Source organism: Pipra filicauda, unplaced genomic scaffold (assembly GCF_003945595.2).
Source record: "Pipra filicauda isolate LSUMZ 115617 unplaced genomic scaffold, ASM394559v2 scaffold112_size3218982_pilon, whole genome shotgun sequence".
NCBI classification, from domain to species: Eukaryota; Metazoa; Chordata; class Aves; order Passeriformes; family Pipridae; genus Pipra; species Pipra filicauda.
Window position 1 is genome coordinate 2,507,899 of NW_024103574.1, and position 25,503 is coordinate 2,533,401.

General features: G+C 37.5%; 1 protein-coding gene across 8 annotated transcripts in view; it reads right to left on the reverse strand.

Moving 5' to 3' along the window:
- Positions 1-4,200: 4,200 nt before the first annotated feature.
- Positions 4,201-25,503, reverse strand: part of NTNG1 (netrin G1) — a 151,510-nt gene continuing 130,207 nt past the window's right edge. For all 8 annotated transcript variants that reach the window (XM_027742821.2, XM_027742823.2, XM_027742824.2 and 5 more), the window contains one exon: positions 4,201-5,437. In XM_027742821.2, coding sequence (XP_027598622.1) covers positions 5,211-5,437 — 227 coding nt within the window. In that variant the 3' untranslated portion in view covers positions 4,201-5,210. The remainder of the gene's footprint in view (positions 5,438-25,503) is intronic.

Below are 25,503 nucleotides of genomic sequence, written 5' to 3' on the forward strand. Positions count from 1 at the left end.
TAGTTTTTACACTTAGATATAGGAATTCTCAAGTCCATTTCAATGCCCTCAATACTCCTTTTTTTTTTGAAGAGTGCTCTGCCATGAGCCTTGAACTGTAAAGGCTGCCAGTATATAGGATTGAACTGATGTAATTTGTGAGAGGTCATGTTAAGATGTGTAAATGTTAGAATTAACTTACTAGTTATTTGTTCTCGGATGTCACAAATACCTGCACAGAGTAATCAAGTGAAAATTACATTATGTGATAAACAGAAAATACTCATCCAAAACCACTCTCATTTTCTCAAAACAAACAAGCATAGCCCCAAAACCTACCTCTGACCTTCTTTTCCCAGAATACACTGTTGTTACTCCTGTTTCTCAACAGTGGCTTGCTTCTAGTACAAAAAGTGCATTTCTAGTGACAATAGTAGGCTTGACCATGTGTACAGCAACTCCATCAGGCAGCTTCGTGTAAACAGCAGGTGTCTTACCAACCCTAAGTGGAATGTGCGCATCTGTAAACACAGATGCAAAGGTTTTGACGGAGGGGCGATGCCTGGGTGTGTCCCCGGGTGAGACGTGGTTGCCCCTGCTGACAGATGCAGGGCAAACGCCAGCCTGTGGTGCTTTCTGTAAGCAGGCTGTCGCTGGTTCTTTGACCGCTGTGGAACTCTGATTCAGTGAACTTCCACGGTGTGATCTTTATCCCGGTCCTACTCAGAGATGAGCATTAGCTAGCAATGTGTGCAGGAATTCAAGCCTGAAGCCTTTAAATCTGTTTAGGTCTAGATTGCATAACATTAGTCTTCTCTGTACTCTTTGAGACTGTAAAATGTCTCAAGCAGGATTTAATTGTCTATATGTTTGTGTCTGTATAGATAATGATGACCAGAAAAACAATAAAGGGAAACATATGCTTTGTACTGGAATTTTATTTATTGCATATGGTGGCAAAAATGGTGCCTCGGTGAACATACTGCACTGGTGATGAACTTTGATTTCATTAAATGAAATGCACCATATGGTGCAAAATGCTGCTGTTCCACTTGCTTGTTTTGCATATACTTACATCCTCTTCTTTCTGATACTGTATGAGGGTGGGAAAGGTATTAAGATGGTTAATATAAAATTTCTGATTTATAATACTTGATCTGCATTTTATTGGATAAATATTTGCATCCATAAATAATTAAACTTACAGTTTTTCTTGGGAATGAACTGATTATGTCTTAATATTTGCATCTGTAACTTTGCATTTGCAAGGACAAACATGAAGGCTAGGCTGAAGGTTGCCTGAAAATCTGGTCTTGCATATTCTATGAAAAATATTACTCACATTTCTCACAGGTGAATAAACCGCATGCATGGATGAATCTAGTTAATTCAATGGTTTAATAAACCTAGAATCCCAATGAGGTTATAACAAATCCCTCTGGCATCTTGGAGTTACGAGCAAGATGTACAAAATTATATGTAAGCAGAAGAACTCTTTCTGAATTTGAGAAGTCTTTTGCGCATTATTTTTTTTTTCTGTTCACTACAGGAAATAACTTCTCAGTGGCTCAGTCATGATCAATCATTCTTTGATGGCAATATCTGGGGTCAATTTGCATCTGACTAGATTTTTTTTTTCCATTTGGGTAGTTTGTTTTTGAAACAATTAGGTAGCACTAAGACAGATGCCTCTCTCTTAATTTCCCTGTGAGTAAGATGGCTAGCGTGAAGTAGAAATTTCTGCAGCTACCTTGTCAGGGAGCAGCACCTTAGCATAAGCTGCCCCATTTTCAGATGTTAAACACGTGTGGATCCTGGATCAGAACCAATTCTCTAGTTAGAAACACAGGAATTGCAAGCTGACAAGGACTGACTGATTTAGCAAAGCAACTGGAACTGATATGACTGGATCAATTTAATGATGAATGCTAATTTTAAGGTCGCTGTACTCTGAGCTATAATCTGGGCAACGAAGCAATGTGAAGCCTGATCAGTTCTTGGATGCTAAACCTTCTAGGAAAGAAATATCAGTCAGAAAATGATAATTCCACATTAGGAATCTTGCTGCATTTTGATACAGAACCAAAATCCTAGGTTAGTGATTGTGTTGCCCTTTTTCAATATCATGAATGTATTGTTATTTTACAGGAGAGGATACCCACTCTAAGAAACCTAAATATGTTGGAAGGGGTCTATATTTTCAGGTGAAAAAGCAGACACTGCGACTACATGTTATCACGAAGAGATCCTACTGTATGTTCAGGAAAATAAATCTGTTGTTCTTCACAGCTTCTGAAATGGGGAACAAGTTCTGCCTTCATTTTACACTGAATTAAATTTAAAAAAGCAGATAAAGCCATGCTGAGTGATGTAAATCTCCTCTTTCAGAGATGCACACATAATTTTAGAAATATACCTGGAATACAGTAGCAGAAACTGTTACTCAAAATTCTCAATTAGTGAAGTTCTGTGGAGTTCAGAGGAAAAAATAATGAAGCTGAAGAAAAGGGTGATTGATAAGAAGACTTGCCACTGAATATACTCCTGTATAAAACTGTAATTTTATTAATAGGTGAGGGAGGATAAAATGCATGAAATGGCAGCCTAAATACGTGGAAAGCCATATACTCTGCCCTGGTTTAGAAGATCATAAGTATATGAAATTGGAATGCAGCTGAATTGATTGTGACCTTACATTCATTATACTTCAGCACTGCTGGCAGAATCCCTTCTAACCAAATATGCATAACATGCTTGCTTAGCACTTTCACAAAGCCTTGAGTTTATAATGACAATTAAAGCATATCTTTTCCAATAATTACACAACCTGAATTGGTCTGTGCTAAAAAGCTTTAAAAAAACTTAAATTCCACATTTTAATATCAAAAATCCACTTAATTATAGGTAATCTCTGACTCTGTATGCCACCTGTATTAGCATTTATATTCCTCATTGAGTCTGCTCAATATAATTTTCTGTTTATTGTCGAGAACATACTTCTAAAATATACCTGCAATCTCATGTAGGCCATGACTGGCATCCAGCCAAGCACTTAATTTATCTGTGCCTTATCTTATGTAGTCCATAAAAGAGAGTGGCAGAGTGAACAGCAAACATTCTGCATGATCAAGGCAACAGCCTGAAGAAGCACCGGCTTGTTGTCATCAGCCTCTTCATAGGATTCTTTTAGAATTCTGTTTCTTTTTAGAAAGGAAGACCTGGTTTCCCTACCCACTTCTGGAGGCTGAGTACTGTCCTGCAAAACTTGCTTCCTCACAGAAAGAGGTTATCCGAGAAGGGAGTGTTCTCAATTCTGGGCTGTTCACCATTTGGAAGAGGCAGTGAGGTAGAATGTATTTCTTTCCAGACTTTTTCTTTTGCCCATTAATTGTTTTCCTCACTAGGCTATTATGTTGGTAAAATATTTATAAACATTATGATGAAAATTGGCAGGAAATGAATTCACACAGTCTTGCTACCTTTTGATTTTATTTTTTTTTTCCCAGGTCTTTGAAACACTGCTGTGGGTTTGGCTTGCCTCTCTGTTCTTGCTATCCTTTTCTGTCACACTCAGTAACTGGCCTAATAAAAGGCAGAAACAAGAATTTATTACACCCTGGGCAATACTTGAAATAAACTTTATTTGCTGGAGCAGCACTTTTTACCTATTCACTGCTGTATATTCCTTCTGATGACATTCCTTCTAAATATTGAATTTTACTTTATTAAAAGTTAAATCTTGGCTTTTTTGTGATTGCTGCTGTTTCTGCAGTTTCTTAAGCAGACTACTACATATATAAACATATCATTTTAATGAAGCTTTTGGAGAAACAATATAAGCTGTGGTTATATCCACTTCATTATTGCCATAATCCGCAAAAATAGTGTGAATTAAAGACTAGCTTCTATGATACCTTGTAATTTGGTGTTGGAATAATGTCTGTGATTAATTGAGAGAACAAAGATGAGAGCTATTCAAGTTTTCATACCTTTTTCAGTCTTAGGATTTGATGAAAGCTTCCTCAAGTAAATTATGTCCTTTACATTTAAGGTTGCTTGCAAGAGTATGACAGTAGTAACAATAAAGCCAGGTCAGATTGTTATGATGTAATTTCCACTTTTGAATCTGGGTTTCTTCCACACTAGGTGGTAAAATCATAAATATTTTGTTTGTTTTTTATTTTCTAAAAAGGCCTTAAGAAATAGCAATGCGTCATCCTGGAACTGTTTATGCAGGAATTTTTATTCTTTGAAATCTTCCAGTGTTAAAGCAACAAGAAAACATTTATAATGTCCTTTGGTGGAATCTTATTACACTTGTTATATATGTAAACTGATATTCTTTGATGCCAGCACGTTGCCCATACAGAGAAATCTCTGCACAATTAAATGAAAGGAAAAAGAAAAGGACTAAATAAAAAGTAATAGTTTTCTCTTATCTGATTAGAATTAAATACATTAATAAATTGTCTGGTAACACAAATAGGCAATAATACAAAAAATCTACATTGTACATTATTTCAAGAAAAATAACTTCATTTGAATACAAAAGGATAAATACACTTTTTGTCCTATAGCCACTCTTGTACAGTAGGTGAACACAGCATCTTACTGATGCAGTGCTTCTAAGGTATACAAGGATATGACTGGCTTGAGTTTTATTGAGGGGGCTGTTACACATGTGCATCACTAACATCAGACAAAGAAATCTTTCAACCAACAAGGGTTACAGAGCAACGTTCACTAAAGCACAGGTTGGGAAGGATTTGGGGACTGAAGCAGGCCAATATGGCAGCTTTTACAGATTTCCTTATACCCACAATGCACTGACAGCAAAGAATGCCTTTATTTGGTCGGTCCACACACCGGGCAGAGGTACAGTAGCGCACCATATAGGAGTAGCAAATGTTGTTTGAATTCTCTTCCCGTTCTGGGGGCCGTCAAAGCCGTTTCAGTCCTGTGTAAGCTTTGCAGCCAGCATTGATTGATTTGACAGAACAGGCAGCTGCCAACGTGTCTCGAGTCAGAGGTGAACAGTCTTGACTCAGAGCCCTGTCCATAACTGATTGATATGGCTTAGTTCAGTTAGGCCTTCTTAGTCTGTATGGGGTTATTTTTTCTCTCCTTTTTCCTTTTTAGATTTCAGTAGCCAACGCTTGGGTGTTGTCCTGTTTTCGTGTGGCACGTTCATTTGAAGCAGTCTGAGTGTGATGCCATCCAGCACATGGAGCCTACCACGTGCAGAGTCCTGCTGCTGCCAGAAGAGCAGTCAGCAGTACGAGAGGCCTGTGTGCCATTGCCCCCTGGCCCGAGTTCTGGCCGCAGCCTCCTGGATCCCTCTCACACTTCAGCTTCTCGCACAAAATGCCAGTGTAAGCCGGAGGACACTGGCACCGCACGTTGTTGATGCACGTCCCGCCGTTCTGGCAATGCAGTAGTTCATTGTCACATACGTTTGCTGCAAGATAGCAGGGGAGGGAGGGAAAGAAAAGCAGAATAAATATAAGTTCATCTACAGGTGAAACTGCACTAAAACCAGAATTAAAGCTCTACCTCCCTTCTCGTCCTGTGACATATAAACAGGGGATGTATTTTTTCAAACACTTGAATTTTTATTTTATTTGATATTTTTTCATCCTTTATTTTTTAAGGCTGTAGTCTTGGAGAACTATCTCGGCCACTTAAGACCACTGACTATGATATTAATTATTTCATATGAATGATTAATTAATAAAAAATAATATGAATACTAATACATTCCTTATACCAATATCTGCATCTTTATAGTTATTACTGAACTGAAACTGTAGGTGGGTGTGTTATTATTTGAAAGGGGAAATGTATCTAGAGCTTTTGGAAACCATGACCAGTGGTTACAAATGCAATATGGCTTTGCTAAAGTAAAACGATCTGCATGAGAAGGCAAGGTTTTATAACCAAGAACTGCATGTATTAATGATCTGAAAAAATTATGCAAAAAAGATAAAGCAAGCACAGGCAGGAAATTCAGCATGCTATTGGATGGGGGTTATATGGAATACGCATCTGGGAAAAAAGATAATGTTATTTCCATTATAGATCAAATATTTCATCTTAATTAGATTTGCTACTTTGGTTCATGGCATTTTAAAGCTATCTTAGATATTGTAGCCTGATAACTTCAGAGATCAGATTTGACAAAAGAGTTAAGAGAAAATAATACAGCCTGCATAATGTTATAGTATTTGACAAATTGACAGCTTTACTTTGTATTACTTAATTGAAGTATTTCATGGGTAAAAATGCAGAGGTATGAGAAACATACTAATTAAATGTATCAATCTGTGTTTTATTCCAGATGTTATCACTGGAATATGTGCTGGATTAAGCTCTGCCTTCCATAGGAGAGGCAGTTTTAGAAAACACCTTGAACCTATCTAGGTAGAATGTAACAGTAAAAATTTTAACTCAGAGAATTAGGGAAAAGATTATTTGGTTTAGAATGAGATTCAACATTATATGCTGTTTATGTGTACCTTAGCCTGGAAATACCCTAAATAATTCAGAATAGGGAAAATATTGTTAATTTTACTTTAAACGTTACTGTTTATTGCTACAAAAAAGTACAATTTTACAAATATTAATTCACTTATTTTCAAAAGCAACCCAGATATCACAAGAATTACAATTGAAATAGTCCAAGTTCTTAAGTGATGCAATTCTACATAAATCTGTACCATTTTAGTGCACCAGTAACCTCACTGGTAATCTTATCTGTCCTGGCTTGCTTTCAGAAAAATAATTTTCTCACTCTAGAAGGACTCTCTGACAAATGCTTTCTCATGTTCTGCATCCAAGTGGGACAAATAATAATGCAGTGTGTTAGAAACCTGTAGATGCAATTGAGAGAGAACAGTTAAATCATTATTTCTTTTAGTGATTCCTCTAGCAATCAAAGATTTTTACTAAGAGCTATGGATTTTACATTGTTGTCCAATTTCTGAATTGTAATGGAAAACTTGGAATATTAAGGTACAACAAACAACACATTGATGATGACGCTATATCTGAATTTTAATCTTAATGTTCTATATATGCATTACAAAAAGTAGTGTTTCTCTTATGTATAAGAAACAGTAGGTCATCACCTAATAAATGTGATGAGATTAACAACCCAGAAAATGTAACACTAACAGGCAGAAAAAATGAAATGTCTTTGAAAAGTCAATATTTGTATTGCAACTCTTATAACCGAGATGTATCTTTGATGTTGACTTTATTATTCATATTGTATATATTTAGCTGTCTCAATATGCAAAATCAAAGTACTTTATCTGATGGTACAGCTACTGAATCCACATGTTCTAGACTAGTTATTGCTGGGATGCTTCCTACAGTTCAGGCAATGAAAGTGGTGAAATATCTGTCCCATCAACGTAGACCATTGTTTGCCTTCACTGAGTGGGATTCAATAGTTCATTAAATCCCACTTAAACAGCAAATGAGATGCTTCACATTTTTTGCCTGGAATAATTTATCCAAATTTTCCCAAGTATTAAGTAAACAATATTTATTTATTATAAAACAAATACCTTCCCTATTTTTAAACTTATTTTGATGACTATAGCCTGTTATTCTAAGAGGCCCTTAGCCGAGATGTGGTTTGTAGTAAGAGGCTGCTGAAGTGTTGTTTTGCTCCATGCTGGCTGTTCTACCTGACACACTGATGTGGGCTGCTAGCAAATGCCTCTAAACATTGCTGTCTACAAAATTCTGGATAAAATATTATAGATGCTGATTTCTAAATCAGACCATTTCTTTCTCATTAGAATGTTTTTAAAATGTACTTAATGAACGGATGGATCAAAGGCTTCGTCATTATTCCAGCATCCTTTTAAGTGTTTGCCCACAGAAACACATTAAGGTAAAACAGGTAGATTTTACTGTTCTTAGCAAACTACTGTGTAGCTGAAAATTCTGGAACTGTTAATCTTGTATTGTCAAGGCTTTCTTTTTCTTAATTTTGTGCTTGTATCTCTCTTGCACACACATATGTATGCACATATATGTATCAAGTAGATAGCCAATTGTGATTTGGAAGTTAAATGAAACAATTCTGAAAAAGTTATGAAATCCCATTATTTATTTTTTGCCAATTTTGTTTTAATTTTATTTTAACCAACTCTAATACCATTTTTACCTTCCTGAAAGCATGGTCAGGATTACTTTTAAAACTTTAATATTAACTAATTATGTTTATTCAGTTTAGGAATTGGATTAGCTACAGATAATGAGTGTAGAACATCAGCAGCACAAAGGGAAGTACTTTCACTGGAAGTTGAAACAAAATTTATGCTTTAAAAGTAGTCGGCATCCTGCCAAGTCCAAAGCAAGGCAAGTATATTAGTTGTTGTTATGAAAATTAACAATGTTTCTAATCTTAACACAGTATTTTTCTAAAATACATGTTATAAAACATTTCATTTCACAAGAAGCTCTAGGCTTTACCCAGAGAAGGCAGTGACCCAGGAGCTGCTGAGCAGGGCAGGAAGGGTCAGGATCTTGCTGCCCCTTGCTCTGTGCTGAAGGCCAAGGGGAGCGGCTGCAGCTGGTGATGGTGGGCACAGGTAGGGCTGGTGGCATGTGCCAGCATGTGCCTGGCCATTGGCTTTTTTGTTTCCCCAAGCAGCAGCAGCCAGCCTGGCAATCCAGGGCTTTTCTGCCTGTTGTACCCCTTCTACTTCTCCTGCCTGCCATCACCCTGCCCCTTCTTATGCTCCAAGCAGTGAAATGTTGCCTCCACTGCAGAGATGTGTTGAACGAGCTCTGCCTTATCTTCACCATCACAAGTAATGAAAATGAGTTTGAACTCATCTGAACAGCATCAGGTATCAAGTTCTGATCAAAGAATGAAACACAGAAAAGTCATGCAAATAAAAGACCTAATTCTGAAGTCATCACACATCACTATTAAGACCTGTGTGCCTGAACTAGCTGTGAGATTACTGACAGGCCTTTGTTAATTAGAAGACAGAACATCAAACTGATCACTTACAAACCAGAACAGAGATATCTATTTGGAGAGATTTGCAGGCCTTTTGGGGGGATATTTCTGAGCACAGTTCCAGCTCTGTGCTACTGTGGGAAGTGATATATTTAAAGCAAAATAAAGGAAATAGGTTTTAAGTTATTTTCACAATTCATCAATTTACAATCTAACTATTGTCTGATTATGGGATCCTTAAAACACTACATAAAAGAGACAGAAAAAAAGCACATGGAAATGGATGGCCATTTGGATGGCTACTTGAAGCTTTTCTGTCCTTGGGACTACCTCCCCCTTCCCACTCAGGAAACCCCTGACATTAGTTGATACTTTTGGAAATGGAATAAAAAGGGAAAACAAGAGGAAAATACCAGTCTTTGAGCCTACTCAAGTGGTTCAAGGGGTAAATGATGTGCTAGTATTTAATAGAATTTATATTGGTATTTAATGAAATACTGAGAGTAAGACTCTTTGACAAATGTCTACTATCCTCTTAAACGTTCAAATCTGAATAATACATGAAAATTTCTGAGTCTCTCCAAAACTCAGCTTTAATACCTTTGCAGCTTCTTGAAAGCAAGGAGTTTAGACAACTGTGGCTGATTTTCAGTTCTGAAGCAGCAATACAGAGAGGGAAGCACAACTGCAAAGCATTGTTCTCTTTGATCTGGAGGGGCACCTCAGGCACAGGATTGTGCTGTTGGCTTAATGGTCTTTCTGAGCACTGTGTCTGGGCAGCTTCAGAGCACATGCACAAGGCTTTTGGTCTGCTACTGCTCAGACAGAAAAACAATGTGCTACTGAACTTAAATACAGTTTTGCTTAGACTCCTGTCTTTCCCAAAAGCCATCCAAGCACAGAGAAAATACATTTTGTACGTTTCTTTGTGCTACCTTTATTTTTGTACAGCTTGCCTACAGTAGCACCTGTGGGACAGGCTTCTGACTTAAAAAAAAAAAAAGCACATATTCAAAAGTACAACTTTTTTGAGCTGGGATAGGTGGTGGTTATTTTCTGCATCAAAATTTGCATTTATGATGATATTTTATTGTTTGTGGGCACACTATAAAGATTATTAATGAAAAAATCACAGAAAGATAACTTTTTATTAGAGGTCCTTGCTTCCTTTCTTGAATTCTGAAGACTTTAATTTCAAGCAATGTTTTCTGTGTTATCTTCCATCACTATTTTTCTTCTGTGTGCTCTTTTTGTGGCATCATTTGTTACAGCCTTCTCTCTTCCTCTCTTCTCTTTTTAAAATCATTCCTTTACTTTTCTCCTTTTTGTTTCCCAGATCATGAGTATTATCATCCCTGGACAAGTTGGTGGGTTGACAGCTCTGAATATATTATACAGCATTTTTGTCTTTTCTAAAGCACTCGATGGCAGGCTTTGACCCTACTTGTGCTGCAGTGAATTTTCCACACTGTTTGTCAGTGGTTTGTGTGACTGGCACCACTGAAGCCACAAGAATTTTTTGACCTTGGATTCCACCCATTATTCATAACTTTGAGAGTGTGCAGGTCTTGTGGCTGAAGAAATTATTTTTGGCTGTTTCTTTCTCTAATGCATTTGTTTCCTTGGTACTTCTTGAGTAAGGAATGTTACTTGAACTCCTGTGTGAGGAAATTTTCAGCACGCACGCTAACAGAATATTCTGTCTGCATAAGTGAGTAAAAACCCAAGCACAGCGAAACCCATGTTTTCAGTAATGATGTTCATAGGTAGCTTCAATACATGCAGTGGTTGTCTATATATAGAGAGCTGTGAACAGCACATTGAAATGTCATGAAAAGATTAGGAGGTTTCATCTCACTGCATAAATAAGTTCAGTAAATTCAGGCCAAGCACAAGCGATTTCTTGTCAAATACAGAATTAGTTCCTATGAATACTATGAAGAGTCTGTAACTAACATGCATTATTCTCTAAAAAAGTGATTATTTAATCAATAAATGGTAAAAACAATCACAGAATATAAAAGAAATTGCACTGAATGAAGAAGCTTGTGTATGCCTAATAAGACTATGAACATCTACACATGCATTTAGCAAATGTGCACAAGAAAACCTCTGCCATTGGGAAAGTATAAGTAGTATTTTCCCTACAATTTGTCAAATAGACAGTAATGGAATTGGGAAATGCAAAACACTTAGTCTCATTCAAATGCAAAGGTGTAAAATTGTTTCCACTTGTATCCAGTTGCATATTCCAGTTGAACATAAATGACTACAATCAAAATATTTTTAAATTGCCAGAGTTAGCAACAACAAAGTATCTCCATTATTTGGAAACAATCCTAAAAATACAATACTATCTTGTTATGTGCTGGAGATCTCTATGTGGAGCTTCACTGACTCATGAGATTTCACCCATATAAAGCAGATATTAGGGAAGAGGATATAAGGGGATGGGGAAAATTTTTAAGTAGTTGAACCTTTCTTCTGAAAGGTTACAGCTCTGGCTGTTACAGTTAGTGTTGCACAGCATATGGCAAAAACTCAAGTTTTTATAACTTAAGTATCGTATTCATTTGAATAACCAGTGGGTAATAAATGAGTTGAAGGTTTTGTCGCTGACATTTCTTCCCCTGCCTGTCTTCCAATTAGAAGTACTGTTAGATTATTATTAGAATTTAATTTATTGTTACTATTTATATTATTGCCAAATGGCTTTACAATGTTTTGCTACCATGCACACACGTCAGTGTTGACCAGACTTCTTCGGTGGTTTTAATCCGCATACACACCTGATATGAAAAACAGCTATTGCTCTTTTAAATGAGATATTCCTAATAATTTCTTTGTTTGGAAGTGACACTAATTCAACATTTGCTGTAGGAGTAAAACTATCTTCAGATACTGTCAAATCAAGACAAGGCAGATGCTTTGATAGCATGAAAAGAAAACTAGTTTGCACTTATCTACCAAAGCACATACTCAAGAAAAAAATAAATCACTGTAGACAAGTACAAGCCTAAAGCGTATCTTAGTGTGTCAAAATTATGGTCATAAAATGACAACCATTAATACAAAGATCTCTGGTCCAAAGTTGAAACAATGTTGTGATTAATTATATTGCCAGCAATACAAGGAAACAAACATTGACCAAGTGAGAGTAGTTTCTAAAGGCAGACATCTCCATCTTGACTTGTCTTAGAAATGCCTGGTAGAGGCACAATTGAAATGACAATTTTTTTATCAAACCTATTTTATTAAGTTATCAGAGAGTAAATCAATAGGGGGTAATGGAGATACTGTGTCCACTGAAAATTTCCAGTAGATTATTTAGATTGTTTGCCTATGTGTAATTTCTGTTCTTTCTGCAAAACCCTCACTTCAAAGCTAAGCCAGTTCTAATCACATTGCAGGTGAAGTCTTCAGAGTTTCTACATGAAGATGCAGCTATGATTCAGAGTTCTGGCCAGCACACAGCCAGAGAATGGATGGTAATTCCTCTCTCCTGTAAATGGGTACCAATTTATCCTGGCATCCACATGGGTAAGCTTAATTGATTATGTTTCACTTCTGAAAGTGCAAAATCCTCTACAGAATAATTTTTTTTTAAACCATAGTATAAGGGGAGCAGAGGTAGAAAGTCACTGTTTTTCACAGGTTGTGTCTGTGCTTTCTCATTTTTCATCTCTAAAATCCATGGATTAAATTAATAAAAGTAATGAGAAGACATACATCAAATCTGTCAAAAGGACAAGAGGGAGAACTGGGTTTTGGAATCGATACTCTTGCATGATGGAGAAGCCGTAGTAGCTTCGGTAGAAACTACACGAGATTGCATATTATAATGGATGAAAACAAATCCAGATTTAGTTATCTAAGAATTTATAGTTGAGCTAATACCTTTCAATCTTCCTTGGTTTCAGGAAATGACTGATTAACCTTTCAAGTTTCCTGATTTTGATGGTTCCAATTTTATACTTCTACAAAAGAGATGACTCCCAAAGTGGGGGGAAAAAATTTCCCTGTTCTTTTTATTGCTTTACTTCTGGAGGAGCACCACTGAATTGGTATGTCCCTTATCATATTTTAAACTAATCTCAGGAGAGCAATAAGCTACAACACAGCTTTACTTGCTCAAAAGGGACTACATACCCCTATCATTCATATTCCACTTACAAAGCTGTAAGCTGCAGTGCCATTATTTCTATCTTCCTGGAGAAAAATGAACATCCTTACATGATCTGTCTTCTCTTTCCTTAACTAGGAAGAGAAGCAATTGCAACTACAGGGTTTTTTTTGTCTGTTGCCAACAGCAAGGTCAGGGTTTGAATGTAACCACTATCAATAAAAACAGGCTAGGCACAAACACTCCTCAGATACAGAAGATGAAGTCATCAAAATGCCCTATGAACAGTTGGGGGAAGGGATTTAGTTCTCTAAATCCGACCAGCTTCTGCCATTAGCAGTGCCAGAGGGCATTTCAGACCTGTGGGAGATTTAAGCTCTGGGAGAGATGGTGGGAGGCCTGGCAGAGGATGGCCCCTATGTCAGGCAACTGTTGGGCCCTGGTGTGCTGGCAGGCTCTGGCTGTTGCAGACCCTCCAGCTGAGGCACAGCTTCCCTGCCAGAGCAGCTGTGCACTGCTGGACATGGCCATGTGGAAGCCCCTAAACCATGAGCATGACCTGTGAAAAGCCTCATCTGAGGTTCCACCAAGGACCCTTTGCCCACCACTCTAGGAGTGCATTTGGACTCAGGCCCTTGCCTGTGTCCTTGCCCCTGTGACCTCGTGGGGTCTGCCCATCCTGGCCCTGCAACATTAGACCTCCTGGTGTGAGCCCAGACCTGCCTCAACACTGGAGGCTCGTTTGCCAGCCTGCAGGCTCTGAGTGACCCTGTGACTGCCACCAGAGCTGCTCCGCTCCCCTGGTTTGGGTGCTGCAGGAGGGACTGTGTACTGGGGAAACTCCCTGTCCTGCTGTCCCCTACTCCTCTTCCCCCCCCACCACTCCTCTCTTGCTCCTGGCTTCATGACACTTTGTGGAACCTCCATCTGCCATTGCTCCTTAGCCGTGGCACTAGACACCTATGGCCAGGCAGTCCAGTCCTATCCAAAAAGCTACCAGGATGGCCTGGCCTGAACAGCAGCACTTTCTGCTTCATGCATGACAAGTGATTACTTCAAACTTCCCAAGAACTATTAAACAGACCTGCAACAAGTATTGCTTTTACAGAGCACAAAAAGACGGGAGAAAGCCTGGAAAACAAACCAAAGCAGGATCATGCAAAGGTCAGCAATTCAAATACATGATTATGAATGACATAAAATGTTGAAAGAATCCTTGACTGCTAGGGTGTTTGACTTGTAATAATGTAATGGACACAAAAGAATGCAAATAGCTTCTCTTTGTTTACAGAGAAAAAAGTTTCCCTTCATGCTATTCTTCCAATGAACATTATATTGAAGACTTTCAGAATCCGTGAACTAGTCCCACACACTTACTACTTTATTTGTCAGCAAAACCAGGCAAGATAATCACAACTAAAAATACTTCCTAATGATTTAGGGGATTAGAATTATTCTAATAATTATTTTCCTAAAATTTTTAGGCAGGTGGAAAAAGAGAGTGACAGAATGTGTTGATGGCTTCTATTAATAATCAGTGCTATTTTAAAGTTATTTGTGATCTAAAAGAATATGAGTGTTTCAAACTTTCTTCTCACTACTTTGCCCTAAGACCAATTGCATGGGACATGTTGAACAATTAGTAAAAAAAATCTACTGGAAATGTATGTTACGATCAACTTCTAAACTACATAAACCAGCATTTGTAGTGGAAACATTAGCACTCTTTAATTGCACTGTGATAAATATCAAAGATATTAAAATGGGACAGGTATGTAACTAAAAAAAGGGAGCCACACATATGGAAGTGTGACTTAACCAGCTATGTTACAGTAACCACAAAGAAACATAAAGCCAAGTTTATATTGACATGTCATTATGTATTCCCTCTGCGTGCATTTTTCAAAAGAAAAGTTTAAGATATCAGTATAATGTTCTATAGAAAACCAAACCACCAATGAGCAAAGTTAATGGTGTAAAACCTCTGAGGAGATGAACGTGCAGAATTTATGTGAACATTAGTTACAATGTAAAGGCAAAGGTAAAACACTTACATAGTTCTTACAAAATGTATGAAATGAGGGATGGGGCTTTTTTTGTTAAAGTAACAATGCTGCAAATCAGGAGATCTTCTTTCCGAATTTACACTGATTTATTATTTTGAATGTGGGTGAAATAATTCAGAGTGCTTTTGTTGAGTTAGCTCTAGAACAGGGATAAAAACTCTGCCCTGTAGGTCTCTCAACGTTCTTCAGAGTAAGAGTTGTTATTGCCAGTGAACAATAGAGAAACTGATGCCAAGGAAAGTCAAGAGTTGCCTTTGCTAACAAAAGGAGGGAATGATGGAAGTCCTGTGAATTCCTGCTCTATTTACTAGATTGCACTGTTGATTAGATAAATGCAATAGCAGAGTTATTACTGTTTCCAAGAGAGTTTGCTGACATTAGCTATCAAAAGGTTTATAAACTGTGAAGTTTAAAAAAGGACTATGCAATATTGTCTTAAGTGTCATATGTGATTCCACAAGATGTGGAATATTCTGTGGAATATTCTGACAATTAGAAACACCAATGCATGTATTGTACCTCCTTCTAATCTTACCAATCAGAACTCCAGCAGCTTTATATTCATACAAAAGGAACATGATAGAGATTTGCAAATGTTTTTTATCCCGTCTGCTTTATCTGCCCTTTAAAAATATTACCTGTTATTATCTATTTTTTTATTAAAGTAAAAAAAAATGACACTAACAGGCAGATTCTTATATCACAATTCCTGTCTGAGATATAATGGATGCTTTTCTGTGAGTGGGATTTTAATTGGCGCTATGCTTTACTTGTCCACTCTTATCATCAGAAAACAGCTGACATGTAGCACTCAGCAAAATTAGAACTAATAAATTAATGTATCAAATAATTAAAGCTATTAACTGCTTCATGCTAGTTTTCATCAACAATATTTATTGCTACAGGCAGACTTGCTTCAGGTATCACTGTGCATTTATCTTCATGACAGAGCAGCCATTAGATGGGAAAACCCAGATAATAGATGCTCACTTTCCAGCACAATCTTCTTCAGGCACACCAGTCTTCCTGCAATGTGCCACACAGGTGTAACCAATGTGACAGTCTTAGCCTGTGTTTTACCTGAAAACACTTTTAAAAATCACACAATTCAACAAAAATGCCCAAAAGATGCTCACACCAAAACACAAAATAACTCTTTGTTTGTCTAATTATATTGCAACTTAACAAGATTTAAAAGGCTCTGATTATTTATTTGTCTTTTCAAAAGTCACACTTTGGTAAGTACGCAGGTAGAATTCATAATTCGTTATTACACACTGACCAAAACAAATGAAGAATGCATACAGGCAACCTACGTATTTTTCACAATATTAATTTGCAGGCTACTACTACTAAGTTATTGGAATAGTAACAGAATTGCACTAGTCTAATTTAATCAACCTTAAAGTTTTGCCACAATGTAGAAAAACATCTGAATAACAATAGACCTGGCTTAGACTTAGAAAAAGAGCGCACGGCATGTTTTTGTTACGGTTAATGTCTGAAAAGTTCTTTCTTACATGCAAGTGAGCTAAAGATAATGTTTCTAACCATGGATGTTGATAGTGCTTGCTGTGACAAAGTGTTAAGATAATTCAGGATATTAAAAAGTCCAGAGTTGAAAGACTCTGGTGAGTAAGAGCTGTTTCCCTCTGAGCTTTATATGGTTCTTGCATTACTTTTGACATGCTGATTAACGTACTTAAATTTCTGTTTATCAATTGTAATGCACAAAGTTGTTAAAATTTAATTATTAATGAAGACTGAAATAACATGGGATCCTTGAGGAATAGATAACTGACAAATGTGATTTCACTTCAAAGTACTTTCTTTATATTAGTTAAAATTATTTTTTCCAATATTTAGTTTGTCGAGTCATGCCAGAGTTGAAAAATATCAGAGATATCTCCATTAATCTAGACCAAATAAATTACTCTAACATAAATTACTCTAATCATGCTAGATATTTATTATTATTTATATATATATATATTTATATATATATTTACATATATAATCATACTCTATAATGCTATATATCTAAAGATATATTATATCAATATCCTTAAATTTAATGATGGATAGAACTAATTGTATTACTCAAAAAGTCTTCTACCTGCACTTAAGACTGAGAAGCCAAGCCCTTGGCCATTTTCTCATGTTCCTGAGCAGCTGTGCATATAGCAACGTTACAAACTCATATGCTCACCTCTGGTTTAGAGAGGGGAGGGTCACACAGGAAATACTCAATTTTTATGAAAATGTACTTTTAGAATGTTGTATATTCCTTTAAAACATAACGTCTGACTATATTTCTTTGTAGAACTCTCAGAGAAAAAGGAAACAAATTTCTGCTAAATAGAATTGGGATGATTAAGCTGTATTTCCTGACAAGTTTATCTCATGGAGCCCAGTGCTGTCCTCTGCCCCGGGCAACCCCCTGCCTGACATGCTTGTCCTTCTCTTTCAGCAGCCTTGGCAGTGATGGCAATGAAAGTCTGACTTAGCAGATCCAAACGCCTTGAGAACTGTTTATATTCCTCTCCATTGCCTCCTATGGCGGGAGGAGGTGTTTGCCTGTGTAGTGCCAGCTGATGGCTGCATGTGATAATGGAGGACAAGAAAAGGCTGGAATTCTGGCTGTAAATGCCAGCCAGCACATAAGGCCAAACTCTGATAGATTTGCTGTTTTGGGCAGCAGCGACTCCAGCATGGTTCCTGCTCAGGTTTGAAACACACGTCCAGTGAAGTGAGAGTGAGAGGAGGGTGAAAGGCAAAGATTTTATGCTGCCTTTGTGAGATGGCATTTCTGGAGTGGTAACATGGCAGATCTGAGTGGGATGCTGGTTTTCTGAGGACTGCAAGAAAGCTACGGAATGAGTAGCTGTTTAGCTAAAACAGAAGGAGGAGTGCTAAAGGGAAGTGCTTGGAACTGGAACAGAGGAATTTGGGCTAAAGCCAGGATGGGTGGGAGGAGGTGAAGGAGGTGCTCAACACATCTTAGCTGGCTCCAAGTTTTGTATTTGCAAAACAGTCAAGGTCTTCTGATGGTGCAGTGCAGTGTGGGCTGCAGCATCATTGCTAAGTTGTCATGTTGCCACTGAATAAAGGAGAAGATATAACTGGAGTACACTTCTCTAAGCATCTTTTCAGTTGTGTTTTAAATCAGTAACAGTTTTGCATGAACTAGCAAAGCTCTCAGGTCATTGCAGAAAAATTGTTGCAGTATATGGCTTTACTTTGATGGGTGGTGTAAATCTTGACCCACATTTTCAAACCTTTGCAGAAGTTATGCAGTGTACGTGCAGACTCATGTTTCTCCCCAGCTGTGTACTGAATGGCACACGTGCATACTTAATTTGAGGCATTTCAAAATATCTGGCTCAATTTTTGAGATGTTTGTGTTGCAATACACTATTGTAACCTGTCTATAAAAATATGTGGAATAGGACGCTCTTTCTGAGAACTGAAGCCTCCTTGCGGAGAGCTGTGCTTTGCTGCATAATGTCAACATAACAGAGCTGACTTGAGGATGCTATGTTTGCCCTCAATATTAATTTCCTTGCCCTAATGGCCTCAGTTTATATCTCACTGTGGGATTCTCCTGTTCTTGAAATCAGTGGGAAGCAAGCCAGATTTTTGAATCTTGTGAGAATCAAGGAGAATCTTCTCCTTGGATGCTACTAAGTGCTTATTGCCTCATGATCAAAATGCAGCTTTAGCTCTTTAAAGAAACAGCTCCATGTGGTGAAACTCTCTTTACTCTCCTTAGAAATGTAATTCTAAACTCTTCAAAGTAAGAGTCCTGTTTCAAGGATCTTTTGGCTTAAAAAGGAACTTCAATTCCCATTTAGAGTATGTGTAACATTCAGAGCTCAGTGGTGCAGCATGTCATTAGCAGAACACCCTGTTGAACTGTCTCCTATGGATTGCTATTTCTATACTGAGGACACTAGAGTTGTTTGTTCCTCTGCACTTGTCAGCATAGATGGGGACTGGTTAGTGTACATGGGTAACAAACCTGGTAGCTCTTTATTTTAGCCCCTGTGTACCCCGATCTATAGCTGCTTGGTGCTATTTCTTAAGGCTTAGTTAAATATCTATTCCAGGAAGAATTCCTCCTCCAAAGAAATTATGTCTGAGCTTCTTGAAATGTAGAAGTTTTGAAGGGCAAGAATAGATTCTTGGGTCCATTGGAAAAGACTTCAAATTTAAGCAGAAAGTAGAGTGAGAACAGAGGGTAGTGTACAGGTGTAATGGAAAGATAAATGTGTGTTCAGCTGTTCAGAGATGTTTGGCCACTGGTTCCATGAGCTGGAGCAATATTTTGCTTTATCCACAGAGATATTTTGTACATCTGGAAAATACGCAGGGTTTCATAAAAGTCTGAAAAGTGTGAAAGACTTGGAAAGCTACTCCACTCAGTCTCTAGAAAGAGAATGAAGGGGTAAATTTATCTACAGACAAGTGCAAATCAAAATATTGTCTCTAGATTCATCCAGAGGCATCAGTACAATTGTTATTACATAGTTTTCCATGTCGATCTCAGCAAAAAGATAGATAGTCATTGGAAAGAAAAAAAATGGCAAATAAGGAAGTATCTGTCCAAGATCTCGTTATAAAAATACAAAATAGTTTTGGGTATAACGCTTTAATCATTGTGGACTCCAGCCCTGTATTGAAATCAGTGATGTTAATGAACACATTCCCTTTACTATAATTATTTCAAGTTGATTTCAGTTATAGGTAGTCTTCCATAGAAATTAATTATCAACAACTGAATTACGATCAAACTCTTTCCCCTTCTCTGTAGAAATCTTTAAGCTTGAAACACTGTCACACCCTTCTCACCTAATGACTATAGGTAAAAGTTTTATTAACAATTTAATTATTCTCTTTAGAAGAATAATTATAATGGGTTTAGAAGAATAATTATAATAGAAGTTAATTATAATGGGCTTGACTTGGCTTTCATCAAAAGTCTCTTTTAATGATTTTGCCATTGACTGTAGTTCAACATGAGAGAACAACAGTTTCTAATCAACAAAACTGTATCTCAGAATCGTGCAGGGTTGAAAGAAATTGAAAGAACAATGCTGTTAATATTTTACAGAACATCATGGTACTTTTGTATGGGCTATCAGTTCCCTCTAAATTTATACTGACTGAAATATTACAGAATCACAGAATAGGAAAGTATTTGCTTTCATAGCTGTTATTCATATGAATAGCTTGACTAAAATTTGTGCCGTAAAGGGTAGTAGTCAAAGATCTGACAAAAAGCTGGACTGACATTTTTAAGATCAAGCTTTTGTTCCTGATTTTGTCATACCATGTTCCTTGTCAAAATCTGTACTTGCATGCTTAACTTGAAGATATATTTGTAGTTACTGGAAGGGTTAGTCCATGTCTCAGGGGTATGGATCTAGGGGAAGAGAAGATGATCATGTAGACACTTATTAGAAAGAAATTAAAGGAGCTAAAGGGGTAGAATGCTTGCAAGATGATTTGGTGAGCTCGTTGTATTAGAGGTGCAAAATGAGTATCAAAAAAAAGGACAACTATTCAAAAGGATTATTATAAAAATTACATTGTTAACAGCAGAGTAAAAGAACTTTATAAGAAAATACATTTACAAAGGGTAAATATTGCTGTCATTGTGAATCGCAAGATCTCTTGGGAGAGTTGTATTTGCACATGTGTAAAGAAACTGAAAACAATAAATACTGAAGCCCTAATAATCAGCATGTGCTGGTGTCAGCAATGCCATCGGTTGCATCAGTGCCAAGATAGGAAGCATGGGCTATCTTTATTTGCCTCAGGTCAGTAGTTTTTATCTGCAGTTAAGTAGGATGGAGAGTACTTTACTTACTCCTTAATGGTCCTCTTAAGGCCCCTTCATAAAAACATCTCATCTAGGTGTGTCTGTGGTGCTACTGAATCTCTTTATTCTGTCCTCATAAAAACGCAGTGAGCAGGCAAATTACATAGAAGTTATGGCCACTGAGCAGGCTTAAAAGAAAAGCATGACAAATTTTTCAGAGGAAAAGCAGTCCTGCTCATCACTGTTCAAATGAACATTTAATAATTCATAACAACTGAGTTATAAGTTTCCCCTTCAATACGTTTCCAAATGTGAATAGATTAAATGGGAATTGCTATCAAGCTTTATGTTCTATTTCATGTACCTAATAAAAGTTTATCTAGTGGAGCTTACTTTGTATCTTTTTGATCTATTCCTAACTGACTGCAATATACTCTATTAAAATATTTATCATTGTGCTATCAAATATTAACCATTTTTAAATCATCTGACTAAAGAAAACAAATAATGTTACTTGCTTAAGTTTTCATGAATTTCCTAATATTTAGTTGTTCAGAACTCTCCCATGATATAGCACCAAAAATACCAAAGACCCTAGAATTGTATTCATTCTTTTAAAATTGGGTTGTTTTGAAATGCACTCTGCTCACATCCATCACTGCTGTCCGTTTTGGCTCTGCGTGCAGAATCCTAGTTTTGTTGTCTGTAAAAAGTTGTGATTCTGCTTCAGTACAAGAGAATCTTAGAGAGTTGTTGGTTTTTCTAAAGGTTAGTACAGAACACTTTTAAGGAAAACATTCTTAGGAAGTTTCCTTAATTATCCGCCTGCTCATCCACCTGAAATTATGTGGCTTTGTCAGGTAAAAATACCAGCAACTTCCTAGGCTATAATGTCAATGAAGTAATGGTGGAAAGAGGAGAATACTTATCCCCCAGATGTGCTACAGCTGATTCATATCACAGAACAAACACAGCAGAAAACTATTCTTTTTTTGGTTAGCGTCCTGCTGAGTTAGATCTGAAATCGTTCAATGAAAGGTCAAACAAGTGCCTGAGAGATTGCTGGGGGTGTGGGACTAAATAGTAGGGAATTGGGAGAAGAGGGATTGCAGCACTTGCAATTAGAGCAGTTTAGACAGCCATGAAATAGCAGCTTTGAAGCTGACACCTGGGCAAGATCAAGAGGCGAGCACCCTCTTTGCTCCAATCCAATCCCTCACCTTGCAGGGGAAAAATTGTTCTATTAAAGGTCAGGTATATAAATGTTGCTACTGAACCATTTCTTTTCACTTTGGAGAAAGCAAGGCTGATCACCAGGTTATCAGAGTAAATCTCCTGAAGAGCTGCAGTCTGTTAAGAGCCTGGTGCCTCTCAATAACACGGTAACTATGCTAACTAGCCCTCTTTTCTGAACCTCACTCTCTGCTTATGACCTGTTATTTCCTTTGGCTTCTCTGCACACAGGTATTACCTAATTCACAATCCCCATCCTGTTCAGAGAGGCCTCCCAGCACAGACACGCTGAGATAACGTCCTTGAGCTCTCACCAATGCCCCTCTAATCTATTGCTTCTGCAGTTTCTTCCACTTCCACAATATCTCACACACGTTGTAGGCAGTGGTGCTAAAAGCAGATTGAGATATGATCCCCAACTGAGACATGCTACAGTAATTATGTAGATCTGTATGATAACTATCTAGAGAGAGCATCCTATGTTTTCATCTTCTCCTCTGTGCTCTTCATAGAGGAAAGGTGCCTCACTTAATCATTTCTGTTAATATACAGTGTTTGTGTTCTGACATGTTTACCCTGAATAAAAAATATCCTCTCCCAAGGGAGATATCAACCTTCTTTTTCTCCTTCAAATCCAGTATCTCATTAAAAAATACCATTCCATGATAATCATACTTTGGTGCACAATTTTCTATGTATCCCAGTATCTGTATGGTTATTCTGTGGGTTGTGTATTTTAGGAAGAATGCATTAATAAACACATTCACATTGTCTTTTCTCAGGTTTAAAAGACCTAGGATATGAGGATGGCATTACACCTGTAAGTCATCAGCATGCTTCCCCTGAGGCAAGTGGAATCACTGCTCTGCATCATCTGAGGATCAGGACTGATAATGCTGTAATTTTGTTTGTAGTCTTGCCTTGCTTGTCTTACATCTGTAAACCATATTTTGCCTTGAGTTGCAGCAGTGGGATTCTGGATTGATTTAAGGAGAATTATTCTGGATTTGAATTTGGAGCCATTTGAAAGAGAGTCTGTTACTCTTGCATCCAAACCCCTGTACATACGCACAGTTTGTTTAGTCTGCATAACAGTCATGTAAGATAGGTATTGTGAAATCAGTATTTCATGTATAAGGACCATGGGCAGGTTGTTCCTTGGGGACAGCAATGTTCAACCCCAACAGAACTTTATCCTTTTCAATGAATTCTTTCTCTGTTTTACTTCCCTCCAGCTCCAAGCACAGCAGTGTGCTTACTGGTACCAGTCCTGGCACCAAAACACACCAGAACTGAAAGTGTACACAGCACCTGTGCAAGGGGGAAATCCCCCTGTATCCTGATCAGCTAAAAGCATTAAAACTGCTACTGGTAAAAAAGATGTAAAAAGATATAAAAATATATAGATGGCTCCCCACACAGGTGGTTGCAATGGTGAACTGGGAAGCAGGGCATCCTGGTTCTGAATTTCTATTTCTTTTTTTTGGTATTTTTTCCCAGGCACAACTTCAATGTGTAGGTATTGGAGGACTCATCAGATTCATCTGAGTACAAACATGTATAAAAATCACTAACCTTCAATGAGGAGACAATTGCATTTATATATTTATTTAACCTGTTTAGAAAGAAGTGCATGATGTATTTTTTTTAAAATGTTGTTTTTTTTAACAAATAGGTGGTATATATCTTTTCTTCTTTTCTTGCTGATTGGTAAACACAATCTTCCAAAAGCAAAGGTTAATTTAAGTTCCGGGTTTACAATTTCAAGTTTGATTTTCTTTGGCAATTCAATCTGCATGACGATTTTGATCAAATGCCTCAGCTTATAACATTTGTAACACATGATAAAATCCACCCCAAAAAAGCTCATATTTAAATAATCATGTAATAAATTGAAGGCACACTGTGACAGAACATGAATTATCTAACAAGCTGCAGACTAACACCAGTTTAGTCTGGAAGACAGATACAAGCACTGAGTGCAGTTTTAGCATTGAAGATAAGAGCGTAATCCTTTGCCTGCTTCTACTTAAAATCAATGAAAAAGGGTAAAAAGATAAATTGTTCAGAGCTTGATGTAAGGCATGTGGCTGAAAACTCATTCGCTAATTGTTTAAAATTTGCACCATTGAAGGAAGATGATTTAAAACAGAGGTTCACAATCAGGTGCACGCTACCATTGGTAACTCTTCTACTCGCTCTAGGCCTTTGTAGTGCTGTGGGTTCAATGTCTTTATTTAGTCTTTGACTGCATGAAGGGAGATCGTGAATAATAATAATCATTGAACCTTCCCTCACCTTTCCCCTGTGAGGTGATCATGACTAATGAAAATCTGAGCTATGCTGGTAAACTGATATTGGCGAAAGAGTCACTTTTTCTTTGCCTGATTGGATAAATATGCAGCTGGTTTTGGAATCAATTCTTCTGTGAGTGAAATTAAAAGGTGTTACTTTAAAATGCTCCTGTATATATGCAGCAGAATTTAGTCACCAGAAATGTCATGGCCAATAAATACAAAAGATGCAAGACTGTAAGCAGTAAATGTAGAAAATCAAGTGAATGCTCCTGCTTAATATTTTGCCTTCATCCATTTTTTAAAAGCTCCGGTGGTGGTTCTGTGTGTAAATGTTCCTACCTTTTGATACAGATTCCTTTTATCACAAAGCACTACGTTCAGTTTAAGACTGGTCCAAAACAACTGTAGTTGCTGGTTAAATTTCTTGCCAGGCTTGAAGCTTTTAATTATGTTCTTATGTTCATTTTTAAAGGAAATAGTTTAATTTCTATAAAACAGAAAAATCAAATATAGCTGTGTATTTTCTCATGTTCCAGGAATTCTAAAAGGGTTTCAGGACCAGACTGTTCTGTTCTTAACTCGTTCCCTGTGCTTTGATCTATGTATGCATGCTGGTGAGAAAACCATTGTGGGTGCCTGGCAGGGAGGCCCCCAGCACTCCCCTGCACACACAGCGCCTGCAGCATCCACGGTTCTGGGGGAGGGCTGAGAAGTAGCACAAGGCACAGTTGCATCTATTGTACCTCTTTTTTCTGAGGGCAACAAACCTTCCTGTACCAACCAGACCCTGCTGACCGCTACCCCTATGCAGCACAAACCCCGAATGCAAGAAGATAACAGCTGTTATCACAGTGCTTTTTATCTGTGAGGCAAAGTCTAAAATTGCATCTGACCTCTGTGTGCGCAGAGACGCCAAGTGATGAGAGCTCTGCCTAGATCCTCAGAGGTTTTAGATTAGATCAGTAAGAGTGAGGTACCTAAATGAATAGTTCTGGGGA